This window comes from Triplophysa dalaica, chromosome 1, assembly GCF_015846415.1.
Source record: "Triplophysa dalaica isolate WHDGS20190420 chromosome 1, ASM1584641v1, whole genome shotgun sequence".
NCBI classification, from domain to species: domain Eukaryota; kingdom Metazoa; phylum Chordata; class Actinopteri; order Cypriniformes; family Nemacheilidae; genus Triplophysa; species Triplophysa dalaica.
In genome coordinates, this window is record NC_079542.1 from 25036546 (window position 1) to 25050288 (window position 13743).

Genomic DNA, 13743 nt, shown 5'->3' on the forward strand with positions numbered 1-13743 from the left:
TTGGATAAAAGCGTCTGCCAAATGTAAAAATGTAAATGTAAATAGCTCTTATAAATCTAGAAGCAGCTGTCGTTAAGTTTTATGTTGCATGTTTTTGTTGACCTATTCTAAATCATATACTAAAACGGAAGAAATGCCTTTTAAAATATGACATGTGGTTCTCCTATAAACGCCCGGTACTGGTGTCGGCTTGTGCTGTTGTTACTGGCATCTGCTCAGTGTAGCATGTGTATTGCTTACTTCGAATTTCATTTATTTTGGTTTCTTGTAATTTGTGTTTAGTTTGGATTTGGTATTCATGACTCGATTCATTTTCTTTTTTTACTAATGTGATTTGGGAAGCAGTTAGTAACTTCCACCCTCGTTTTCGTTTATTTTTCTATTTATGTTGGATTTGGGTAATATTGTGATTGGTTAATTTCTTTGTTTTGCAACAGGAGTCAAGGGCCATGGGCAGGAAGCCAGCTAGTCTCAGTCGGTGTGGTGGGTTCCCAGTCTTCGAGTGCTGTGTACTGACGTTTTCTCCACTTGTGTGTGCATTGAGACATTTGCATCTGGTGTTACGTGTGTGCTTCCTGAATCGGAGGCTGCAGCCTCTTTTGTCAAACAATCTCAAGGACCTTTTCTTTTTAATTACCTCTTACCTTTTCTGCCTTTCAGCTCTTTTAGGTTGTTCGGATCCATTTTTTAAATCACACTTTGACCTGTGGCCCAGTTTTCTTTGCCTTCTTTTCTTTCTTGCCATTTGTCACTATCAGACTCCGTTTTTTTGGTATTCCTTATGTGTCTGATGTCTTTATTAGTTAATTAGTACATCAAATAATAATAATGAATGAATGGTTCTGTATACTGTGTTTGGTTATATGAGACCAGCCCTCTTTTTTGATTGCACTTATGCTTTTGTTGTACTTATGCTGTCCCAATTGCTTCTATTGCTTACCCCACCTGTAAGTCGCTTTGGATAAAAGCGTCTGATAAATGACTAAATTTAAATGTAAATGTAAAAGGTGTTTATTATTTTAATTGAAAACATGGTTAACATGTACTGTATGAGTATCTTTTATGTAACATTATCTGTCAAAATGAGTGCACTGTAAAATATATCACGTTTCAACTGTAAAACTTTGATTCAAAGACTGCTTTACATTTTTAGTTAAATCAAACTAATAAATTGACTCTTGTAGTTTACATTGGTTTAACCGACTTACAATATGTAGTTGCATTTCATTTGAGGCAGCAAATCTTTGTTATGTTATTAAGTTGAATCTATTGACAGTTTGCCACTGTTAGAAACATCTTTTGGGCAGTTTAGGCCAATAGTCAGTCTCCGTAGACAACCAAGTGAAAAGCATTCTTGAAAAGATATAATCGACAGGCAGCAAATGATTCTTTCGGTGTTTATTTTGTCACCCTTGGGTGCCAACAAGACTATTTAATGTGCCTTGCTTGTCATCAACAACACAGGAAAAACATTCAGATAAAACAAAGACCTCCACCAGATCGTTATGCCGAAGGGATGGTGGCAGACTACTAGGCTGCAGGTTCAAATCTGCACAGGCCCAGAAACCAGAAAGTTGTTTTAAATTACGCATCGCACTTACATTTTCTAAGAATATAGAACTATCATACTGTCGGAGTAAATACCTTTCAGTGTCAAACATCACTGTTATATTAGTTCTACTATCTCAGCAGTGCACCCATCATAATATCTCAAACAGAACCTCACAGTAGTATAAGTACACTGAGCGACACTTTACGAGGGCAGAGGTGACAGATCATTCCTAAAGTGCTATTTGGAAGAGCTCTGCAGGTGGATGTATATGACATGATCATCAAGCAAACTAGAGACGAACAGACCAAAACATACACTGTATTAAGCAGTACTTGTTTAAGGCAGCTTTTTGTAGTTATAAAGGTCAGAAGGCCTAAAAGAGAAAAACAGAGCAGGTGTTCTTAACAGATACAGTAAAACGGTATATTGTAAATACCGAATCTAAAAATCCTCAATGTGCAGACTGCTTGTTTGATGCAGACTAAATTTATTTTTTATAAATCAGTCTGCTTTTCTAAAACCGAATTCAAACATTGTTTTGATACACAATATTAAAGAAACATCACTCCCAAATGTTAACAATATGTATCTGTAACAGTTATGCTCAAATACGTGTCAAAATGAATTTGTGCTCTGGCCTTTGACCTCACACTGTGAACTGACAGACAACGTTTAAAGACAAATACATAACAGCTCTTCATAATACAACACAGAAAAAGTAGCAATCATACACAAACATATACAGTACATAAACATGCCACAAAGCTAGATGCACAGACAGCTTGTCGATGGAGGAGGGAAAGAGAGAAGTCGTGTGAGGTATTCTGTCTATCTGATGGTAAGAGAGACTAATCTCTTATAGCATTTACTTGTATACATCTTCACAATGGTAAATAAATTGAATGCGAGAACAGCTACACAATAAACTTTTTGCTTTTGCAAAGCGACTTAATGGGTGTCATCGGGTGCTGCGATTTTCTCCAGGCTGGGCTCCATGCCCCAGATCTCACGGGCATACTGGCTGATGGTGCGGTCACTGGAGAATTTGCCACAACCAGCAATGTTGTGAATGACCTTCTTGGTCCATTCCTTAGTGTTCTGTTTGGGAATAATGCGTAGACAAGTTTCTGTGCAGTGTTTATGATTTATGTAAAGCCCTTAGAGCACAAAGCAGGTAAAGTAATATTTTCATATTTACACTAGCTCTGTAACTGATAGAACAGCCATATTAAAAACATTAAATAAACGTAGCAAATGCATAATGTATTCGTTGCTAAATGTATTCTTTTCCTCTCTAAAAAAAAGCTGTCGTGTTTACACCGGTTGCAATAAGAATTTGTCACGATCGACTAAATACTTAATTCTCAAAAGTATGTAAGGTTCACGGCATAGACTCATAAACATTGTTGTTGCTGTTAAAGGTCCAGTGTGTCATTTTTATGGAGGATCTATTGACAGAAATGCAATATAATATACATTACTATGCTTCTGAGGTGTATAAAGAGCTAAACAATGAAGCTTTATGTTTTTATTACCTTAGAATGAGCTATTTCTATCTACATACACCTCGGGTCCCCTTAAATGTAATCCGCCATGTTCTGTCAGCCTTCATAGTGTTTCGAACGGGAGGGGGAGGAGTGAGCAGTGGTTGCAATTCACAACCTTGCCGTTAGATTTTACTGACTGGACTTTTAACTTTTGACACGTTCGTGAATGGTCTGTTACTGCTGGAACATTTCCATGCCTCTAAACATGATGACACCGGAACAAAACGTGATTAGTTGCTATTAGTTACATACCTTATAAAGAGCACTGACTTTGTCCTGACATTTAATGTAGTCCTCATAGTCAGCAAACACCTTGAACCTGAGACCGCACAAAATTGATAAAGTATATGATAAGTATTAAAACTATGATTGTGTAAGAAAGAAAAACAAAAAGATAAAAGAAACCAACAGTTTTTCTTACCTGTCATGATGCATTAGCATGTTAACAATGTCTTTAAACTGGTCAGGCTCTCCAGAGCTGAAGAATCCTGAAGAGATCTGATTCATAACTAGCTTTAGCTCTGGAATTCTGTTATAATACTCCATGGCATCATAGCTAGAAACAAGCCTATATTAAGTTAAGCAGCACTTGATCCAATTTCCTATTACTCAATAACACACTGACAATTTACAATTTAACCTTTTTGGTCTGCTAAACCTTAAATATGCCTTAAACTATAAGATAAAAAAATATATATTACAAAAAAATGTAACAGTAGACTATTATTTAATTTTTGCAAAATCTTTTCACCCTTTCTTATCAAGAGCTTCAACATCCTCCACTCTCATGCCAAAGATGAAGAGGTTCTCTTCTCCTGCCTCTTCTGCCATCTCCACATTAGCCCCATCCATGGTTCCGATGGTCAGAGCTCCATTCAGCATGAACTTCATGTTACCAGTTCCAGATGCTTCTGTTCCTGCAGTGGAGATCTGTTCGGACAGGTCAGCAGCAGGGATGACTGTAAAAGATGAGAGAGAGAGAAAGAAGCAAAAATCAATGAATCGAATGACTAAATGAGCAGAAAGACAATTTGAACAGATAATAACATTTCATACCTTTCTCAGCCAGCGTGACCTTGTAGTTTTCAAGGAAGATGACTTTCAGACGATCTCCCACCACACTATCATTATTTACCACTTCTCCAATGGCTGTGATCAGTTTGATGATCATCTTGGCTGTGTGATATCCTGGGGCAGCCTTGAAGACATTATTTAACCGTGTTAACATATACATGTATATTAATTTGGAAGACACTTTACACAATTTATGATATGATCAACAGATTCATCAGAATATGTCTCCTCTGATCTTGTCATTGTTATAAATAAAGTCTATAGCAGAGTTACTGAAATTTTGTACCATTTCATGTTAAATATCAATGTTATCTGATTGGTAAGTAAATCCACCTTACCTTTCCTCCAATCATAATTGTCCTTGGAGTCCAGGCCTTGTTTGGCTCCTTTTTGATGCCTGATCAAGAAAAACAAAAGCTTATTTTATAGCAGATACAATTTCTTTTCCTATCTTTGGTTCACAAGAAACAAAAGGATATTTTTACTCACGGTTGTAGAGTGTGATGATGTGAAGACAGTTCAACAGTTGTCTTTTGTATTCATGGATCCTTTTCACATGTACGTCAAACATTGAGTCTGGGTTTATCTTCACTTTATATTGCTCTTCCAGTTGCACAGCAAATTTCATCTTATTCTCCTGAAAACGCCAAAGCGATATAAAATGAGATTCTCAGCTCGCTTGTATAAAATGAAACATGGATTATATCCATTTCATATTTCACCTGTTTGACTTTTGCGATGTCTCGAATTAACGCGTCATCATCTAAAAACTTCAGAAGGTTCTTCAGCTGACTTAGGTCACGGATGTAGTCCTCACCGATTCTCTAACACAAAAACAATGCACCACAACAAAAAAAAACTTAAGTTGTGGTTTTTTGAATACCCGTTCAAAGAAAATAACGAAAGAACTACTATTCGGGAGAATCTCTTATATATTTATATGTTTATTAATAATAATAAACACTAATATGTTCGTTTTATTAATAGGTTTATATTTATATTTCATTTATTTCTAAGTACTAGCCTAGCTCGACCTGATTTTGTCAAGTGATTGATGTCCTCAGGACAACATATTTTGTTTACATATTATTATAAAATTATTTCTGAAATCTGGTTGGTTGATTTAAATGTTGTTCCAGGGTCAACATGATATTGCCCTAAGGATATCAACCACTTGGCAAAAACAGCTTAAGCGGTATGTTATCAATTTCCTTATGTGGGAATCGGAATGTCATGGCAAATCAGAATGAACTATCCAGAGAGTCATAATAAATAATGTGATATGTCCAATTACTGTAGATGTAACAACTTTAATTCAATGTTCTTTACCTCAGCGATGACTTCAGCCAGTCCAGGGTTACACATGACAAGCCAGCGTCGGGGTGTGATGCCATTAGTCTTGTTCTGGAACTTCTGTGGGTCCACCTCATAGAAGTCCTTAAAACTGTTTATAAAATAAGCACCATCATATTAGTCTTGATCTTTGATTCCTCACTAGGGCTACGATAGTGTTAGATGGTGATATCTGTGATGTTAACTTTTGTTATTATGTCTCTTATTTTAAACCCTATATTTGGATTGTGATAACAATTCCACAGGCACGGACATATGCACAAATATATAACTGTATGGAAATGTGAGAAGACATACACAGTATCTTTGATGATGTTGGAGTGGATTTGAGCAACTCCATTAACTGCATGAGAGCCAACGATGCAGAGATGAGCCATGTTGATCTTCTTCGGACTTCCCTCTTCAATCAAAGACATGCGTCTCAAACGGTCAAAATCACCAGGGTAGAGTGCAGCGATACGCTAAGACAGATGTGACACAAGATGTAAGGGTAAGAAAAACAAAGTACATGGGAAGTTGTAAAGGAATAGTTCACCATTTTTTTTCCAATATGGAGGCACACATTTAGCTAAATAAGAAAAAACTCAATCATCTCCCTTACACACTTATTGTTTCGCATCAAAAGAAATCTACGAAGAAGTCATCTCACTGGAGTCATTTGGATTACTTTTATGAAGGCTGTATGTGCTTTTGGAGCTTCACCGTTTTGAGTCACATATAAAGATAACATGATTTGTTTTATTCAAAATGTTGTGTTTAGATTAGTGGTGGGCCGTTAACGGCGTTAACGCAGTGAGACTATTATCGCGCGATAAAAAAAATGTCGCCGTTAATCTATTCTCAAAGTTGGGTTGGGGGCTGGGTCTATACTACGCAAGCTATGATGACTTTCACCTTGATATTTTAGCGCGGATGTATACCAGCTTAACTGCACTGTACGGGGCGAGAACGAGATTTTTCAACTCGCGTGATTCGCGTGATTCGCGGAAGCAGAAGCCGCCTCATCATCTCATAACCAGGGCTTCATTCGCGCGATTCGCGCAGCAAGTAGGTCTATTGGATCTTTGCATTAACATATAAATCACTCGCGCTTGACACGCCATTCGCGTTTGGTCTGAACACAACATAACGTTACTGTGAAATTACCGCATCAGACGTGACGTGCTAACATGGATGCAGCTATGAAGCCGCCGGGTTTGCTTCAGGGAATATTCATTTTTAAGAAGCTTCCCAATAGAAACATCGACAAGACTAAGGTTGTTTGCACCTTGTGCAATGCGGAATTGGTTTAAAAAAAACACTTTCTCTCAACAGGTAGTGGTCTAGCTTTAGTTGAAACCAGTAACTTTGTATTGAGATCTAATGTATTATGGCTCCTGTATGACAGGTCGCTTGTTGCTCCCTCACTCTTTGTAAGTTGCTTTGGATAAAAGCGTCTGCTAAATGACTAAATGTAAATGTCCTGTAGGAGCTCTTACAGTCTCAAGTACCACCTGAACGCAAAGCATCTCTTAGCTAATGCGGAAGTAAACACAAGTTCATTTTATTGAACATAATTTAATTTTCATCACCAATTATCATAGTAGAACAGCTTTCTCAAGCAGTTTGTGATGCATTTTGGAAACAGGAGATGAGCCCCTGGTCTAATGCGCCACCTGGCTTGAGAAACCCATTCTCAAAGACTTACTTTTAGTCATTATTTGGGTAGCACACATATTCTGAATGCCTTCGGCAGAATTCAAATGAGCCATTTTAATCTAGATTAATCTTGGAATTAATCTAGATTAATCTTGGAATTAATCTAGATTAATCTTGGAATTAATCTAGATTAATCTTGGAATTAATCTAGATTATTTGAATTAATCTAGATTAATCTAGATTAAAAAAATAATCTATGCCCACCACTAGTTTAGATACACAAGTCACATACAACTGTGATGGTATGATGCTTAGTAAATTAAGAGAGATTTTTTAATTTTTGGGCGAACTATACCTTTAAGATTCACAGAAGGTTGGATCATGCAGAGCAGAGGAGATGTTTTTATAACCTCGCTCATAAATTATTCTCTATTCGGAAAGGACATGAATTACATTATCTTTAACCTCCAACCCCTCAACAAAAATAATCCTCAAATGAAGTCCAACTTAAATGTATAATGGAGAGAATGATTGTTCCCAGACCTCCATATGACGCCTGTTAATCTCATAGATGATATCCAGGTGGCGGGGCAGAAGGTTTTGGAACAGGTCGACGGGCCAGCGCTCCAGAGCTTCTGGAAGGACAGTGTGGTTTGTGTATGCACAGGTACGCACAGTGATGTCCCATGCCTAAGAAAAAACACAATAGTTCGTAAAATGGAAGAATAAAGAAGAGAATACAAGACAGAGAGAGCAACACAATTTTATGTTTTAGAGAACACAAGACAATGCATAAAACTTTTTGCACTTCAGTTTTACTGCAATTTTAATAATGCCACAGTTTCAGAGCGTACCATTTAGATATTAAATGACAGGAATTTCCACTCACCGTCTCCCAGGACAATTTCTCATCATCCATCAGGATTCTCATCAGCTCAGGGATTGCCATTGCAGGATGGGTGTCGTTCAACTGTATAGCCACCTGATAAATAAAAAGATGGCTGTAACAGCTTTGTCATAAAAGAGTTATGCACACCTATTACATAATATTTTTTTGGGCGGATAGGCCACACAAGCTCTGATGGGTTGCTGGCTGCCATATTCTTTAGAGTAAATCAGCACTGCCCTACCTTATCTGGAAGTTTGGTCAGATCCATCCGTACCACCTCAGTTGAGCCAAACTTTGAGGCTTTGAATCTGCGGATGATGTCCTGAAGAGTCGCAGCCACCACAAAATATTCCTGCTTAAGACGTAACTCTTTGCCTTCAAAGAACTGACACACACACACAGGAGGATTTCTTATGTCAATTTGCTTTTGTTTAATATTCTGTTAAATGTTAGTGCAGAAAAGAAGTGGACTCACATTGTCATTAGGGTAAAGCACACGGGAGATGTTCTCAGCCAGATTCTTGTCCAGTACAGCCTGAATGTAACCACCAACGTTAACTGTTTATGGGGACAAATAGTCTGTTATAATCATCTTTTTAAGACACTTTTTTGAGCTTGAAGGGATAGTTCACCCAAAAATGAATGAATGATGAACTACACACTCTCTAGTTGTTCTAAACTGTATACATTTCATTTCTTGTAACCAAACTGTTCTTTCACCCCATTGACTACCAAAGTATGAAAAATTACAAGGTTAATCAAAAGTACCCCAGAATTGCTTGCTGTCCTTAATTCTTCAAAATTTCTTCTTTTGTGAACAACAGACCAAATTAAATATAAAGTAATTTTTCCTAGTCTGGTAGTCAATAGGGTCCAAGAACTGTTTGGTTATAAGCATTCTTTCAAATATCTTTATCTGTGTTCATCGGAACAAAGAAATGTATACAGATTTGGAACAACTTAAAGATGAGTACATGACAGAATGTTCCATTTAAATATAATTAACATAGATAGTTTGAATGATTTCTAGAGAAACAGACTAATGTCAGGAAACTGGAGGAAGAACCCAAATGGCAGGCAGCGGTAGTACACAAAAGACTTTTAATTAAACGATAAAAGATACAACCTCGATGGGGAAAACTTTACTCAAGCAATCTACAAAAACAAAGACTTCCAGCAAGGGGGCAAAAAACAAAGGAGACAGGATACCTATAAACTACTAAAACAGCAGAGACAAGACTTAATAATACAAACGACATCAAGACATGGTGCAAGGAAAACCAGAGGCTATGTAATCCAAACAAGACGAGGGAATAAGCATACAGCTAGGCAACATAGCAAACACGCAAACCGCACGAACAAAGGATAATAGATACAGGGGCATTTTATAGGGGACCAAATGAAGAGGGAACAGGTGCGGACCATGAAATCATTAACAATTACTACTGAGGAAACGAGAAGGCGGGAACAGAGACGAGACCAGAGAGAGTATGCAAAGCCAAGAGGGCCAAAATGTCTCTCTCCACTTAAAACTAGTGGTTCTGTCATGATTCTGCCACTAGATCAAGAAAAGCAAGACAAGATGGGGCAGCTGATGATTACTAATAGGCAAAAAGACTTCTGAATAAACTCACAGTCTTTGAGGTGAAATTCACACGGTGCTTTGGCAGACCAGAGCCTCATTGTGTTAACAATGTTGTTTCTGTATCCTGGGACGGGTGTATCATAAGGGAGGGCAAGAACAACCTGTCAAGCCAAAGAGTGAGAGATTTAACAGGGTAACATTACAAATGTATGACACGCTGAAATGTATTTGAATCTGATATATTTAGAATTTATTTTGTGCTTGTTTTTCTTCATATCTATGGCGCATATTAATATCTCCTGTGTAAATAGAAAATTTATAATATGAAAAATAGATTTTCTTTTCAGTGTGCATTTACATTTTCATGCATTTGGCAGACACATTCTATACAAGGCGATTTACTTTGCATTGTAGTATACATTTGTTTCTGACTATGTGCAATCCCCTGGGATCGAACCCGTGAACTTGGCATTGCTAGTGCCATACTTTAACAACTATTAGATACATTGTGCTCATACCTGTGTGTCCACCCATTTGACTCCATCAGGTTGGTGCTCCACTCGACCATAGAAATGCACAGGGCGCATGTACTCAGGGCGAGCCTTTTCCCAAGGGTTGCCATAGCGCAGCCAATCATCTGCCTCTTCCACCTGTCAGGTTATGTGAATCATTTATTACATAAATCAGCATTTGCTGCATACACAAATACAAGAGTAAGAGTGTAAGATATTTTAGTGACATACTGTTTATGTGTTTCATACAGGTTGTTACACACACACAGACACTGTAACTGTTTCCTACCTGCCAGCCTTGAACAATTTTCTGATTAAAGATTCCAAATTCGTAGCGGATGCCATAACCATAAGCTGCAAGGCCCAAGGTTGCCATAGAGTCAAGGAAGCAAGCTGCAGAGGAGAAATTTAAATAGATATAAATGGTAATCTAATGTATCTGTACTGGCCATTAATTCCAACAGACCAGTCAGAACTCACCTGCCAGTCGACCAAGGCCTCCATTTCCCAGGCCAGCATCCTCTTCCATGTCCTGAAGCTCCTCCATATCAAGACCCAACTGAGAAAAAACAGAGAATAGATTCAGGAGGGAGGGACTCAATGAGGTATGTAACCTTGAAAAGCATTTTAAAAATACCTGAAACATTAATTTATCCAATTATGCACAATACTAATAGAGTATTACTTTGTGTCCTCCTGTAATTGCCATTAGCACCAACATAATCACAAAAATAAAGACTTCTGGCTTTTGATATCATATTAAACAGATAGCCCTGAACCTTACTAAAAGTCCCCATGTGGTGAAGATCAAGTTTTTAATGTTGTTAATATGTCTATGTGGTATATTTTCAATATGTTTAAGGACAAACTTTCTTATTGTCCATCATTTTGATGGACAGGATCTGAGAAAAATCCGTCATAATCTGTTATTACCTGTCACTATGGCGCAAGGTGATGTTACGTGCTAATTAGCATATCTTGTACATCATCATACTCGTCGGTATCTCAACGTTTCTTGTGGTCACAAGACACATGCGAGAGATTTGTTGAGTCTGTGGGTGGCCATTTTCAGTGAGAACAGTGATAATCTTGTTCACATCCAAACTAAATTAGCTCAAAATATTAATCATTTTTGCTCAAAAATGTATCGCTTCGCATCATGAGACATGTATTAACCTTAAACATGTAACCCTGGAGCTGGTGGATTCTTTATTACTCCAAATTTTGATTATTATTACTCCAAATGTGTTCGCCAGAAGACAGGAAGGCATGTACCTCTAGGACCGCATGAGGGTGAGTAAATTATGGCAAAAATGTCATTGTGGGGTGTACTGTTCCTTTAATGCCATTGGTTGACCCAGTGCTGTAATGTTTAGTCAAGCAAATAGATTGCATTTCTGTTTGGTGCCACTAGAGGGACAAGATTTTGTATGCATCTTATTGCCTTATACTATGAGGATACTAGCAGCTTAAATGCATTCACTTCTGTCATTCATCTCACCTGATAGATGGCTTCATCACAGGCATTCTCCAAAGCTAAGTTAACCATGGTGTTTTGAAGAGTCCGGCCCATGTAGAATTCCAGAGAGAGATAGTACACACGCTAGACATGGAGACATATATGGTGAGAGAGAGAGAGAGAGAGAGAGAGAGAGAGAGAGAGAGAGAGAGAGAGAGAGAGAGAGAGAGAGAGAGAGAGAGAGAGAGAGAGAGAGAGAGATGAGACAAGACAAGACAAGACAAGACAAGACAAAGAATAATCTCAGTCACTAAGAGCCATAAAAGCCCCTAGTGACAAATGCAGTTGACAAATACAAACTGAGTTCTCACTGGGCACAACTGCAAGCCATAATCAATGAATGGAGGCTGTGGTCAAACAATATCACGACTATCACTGAAACCTTACCAGTTCCCAGCCTGTAACATTTAAGTATTTTGTCTTTAAAATATAACAAAGGCTTGGACAGAAGAATGTGCAAGTATGTATGTGTGCTGTGTCCCAGGCATGTTCTGCACGTATAAATAGCTGCATTAGTAGTCAGTGTTAAAGGTTACATGCTCTGACAAGATTCCAGCCATCAGGAAAATGTAAACTCTAAACACATCAGCAACATAATGTAGTTCACTGTGTATTAGGAAGGTTAACATTCATTTTTATTTTTTTAGTAAATGCTTAATAAAATATAAATAAATGCTGCAGAAGTATTGTTCATTGTTAGTTTGTGTTGGTAAATGCATTTACTAATGTTAACAAATGTAACCTAATTGCAAAGTGTTGATTAATCATCAATGTACTCATGAAAAGCCCGTAAATAATTCTAGGGCAAACCAATCACAAAACAGAATGCAAATCCTATTGTGATGTCATCATTGTTGAATGATTTTAAGCGTAACGCATTCTATTTCTGTTGCAAATGTCACATTTAATTTTAGGCAATTTATAAACTCAAAAAACAATGACGTAATAAAACAAATAATATACAAACCGAGATATTTCATATATTTAATTTTATTGTGTCCACCGAGGTGTTTTAAATGATGCATAAAACAAATTCCACTACATTGTAAAGCCGCGTTCATTCTTATTTTGGACAGTCGTGTCAGCGAACCACACTGAGCTCGACGTTTAAAAATAACCATTTGACCTGTTGAGATCCTTGTCAAGGGCAGATAGCAAAATCCCTTCCATTTGTGTTAATTCATTAGTCGGATCTTGAATTTAAAGTGGATGAAGGGAGATTCTAACATCAGATATGGCGATTATGTAATTCTTGGGGGTGCAAAAGATTAGCCATCATCAACCACAACAGCGACAATTCTTTCTCCATAACGCACATCACAAAGCTACACCCGCAACAAGGATTGAGATGCTCTCTTTTAAATATATATTTAATGTCATGGATCTAAATGCGCAACATTGTATCCCTGGTTGTAATCCTGCCCCTCCTCCCGTTACCCATCTGTCAGTGGTGTACGTGCGGCCACGGACTGTCAGATGAAAATGCGGCATTCGGAACTTACTTTCGGGTCTTTCTCGTAGTAATGCTGCTGCGTCCGGATCCATCTTCCCACCAAATGGTCACGGACCGTGTGCGCCAGGGCGAAGTAATAATCGCGCTTGGTTGATACATTACGGTCCTTCACCAAAGTAAAGTGTAGATGACGATTGAAATTGGTCTTGAGGTCTGCGACGTTTTCAACCCCGGCGAGTCCTCGCACGGAAATTTGCTTCCTCTTTTCTTGGTCCGTCAGTGGCTTAGACATCTTGTAGACTGTGTAGTATTAGGTCCCGTGCACCGGAGATATTAAACTACGTGATGTCCGCTGCGTGTGTTTGCGATGCGCGTCCCCGTAGTTTGCAGATGATCAGGGTCAAGCGCGCACAACCCTCTTCTCGCGCTCTCTCTCTCTCTCTCTCCACACGACCACTGTATACTTCAACTGGGCGGGTCAGAATACATTTAGAACAATTGTGTAGTGTTATTATAGCAGCACAAAGTTATCAAAACAACAAAACCCAGAGGTGCGAGTGAATTGTCTTGAAAGGTTTGAGTGTACCATTATCACATATCTTACGATCATAAAAACCTGTC

General features: G+C 38.0%; 1 protein-coding gene across 1 annotated transcript; it reads right to left on the bottom strand.

Annotated features, from left to right (window-relative positions):
• Window positions 1-1383: 1383 nt before the first annotated feature.
• pygmb (phosphorylase, glycogen, muscle b) lies at window positions 1384-13563 on the bottom strand. Its single transcript, XM_056749331.1, has 20 exons — window positions 13172-13563; window positions 11652-11753; window positions 10631-10709; window positions 10440-10543; window positions 10157-10288; window positions 9688-9799; window positions 8529-8611; window positions 8295-8438; window positions 8054-8146; window positions 7708-7854; window positions 5824-5987; window positions 5503-5617; window positions 4896-4997; window positions 4663-4810; window positions 4512-4570; window positions 4156-4297; window positions 3851-4058; window positions 3521-3655; window positions 3352-3418; window positions 1384-2650 (listed from the first exon to the last, which is right to left on the bottom strand). Exons 1-20 carry the CDS (start codon window positions 13412-13414, stop codon window positions 2501-2503), a joined length of 2529 nt encoding a protein of 842 aa, XP_056605309.1. The 5' UTR covers window positions 13415-13563; the 3' UTR covers window positions 1384-2500.
• Between the last annotated feature and the right edge of the window lie 180 nt (window positions 13564-13743).

Coding starts and splice junctions, on each gene's coding strand:
- pygmb (XM_056749331.1), bottom strand. CDS start 13,414: ATGTCTAAGCCACTGACGGACCAAGAAAAGAGGAAGCAAATTTCCGTG. Junction 11,754..13,171: donor ACTACGAGAAAGACCCGAAA/GTAAGTTCCGAA, acceptor CTCCATGTCTAG/CGTGTGTACTATCTCTCTCT. Junction 8,612..9,687: donor TGAATTTCACCTCAAAGACT/GTGAGTTTATTC, acceptor CCCCATAAACAG/TTAACGTTGGTGGTTACATT.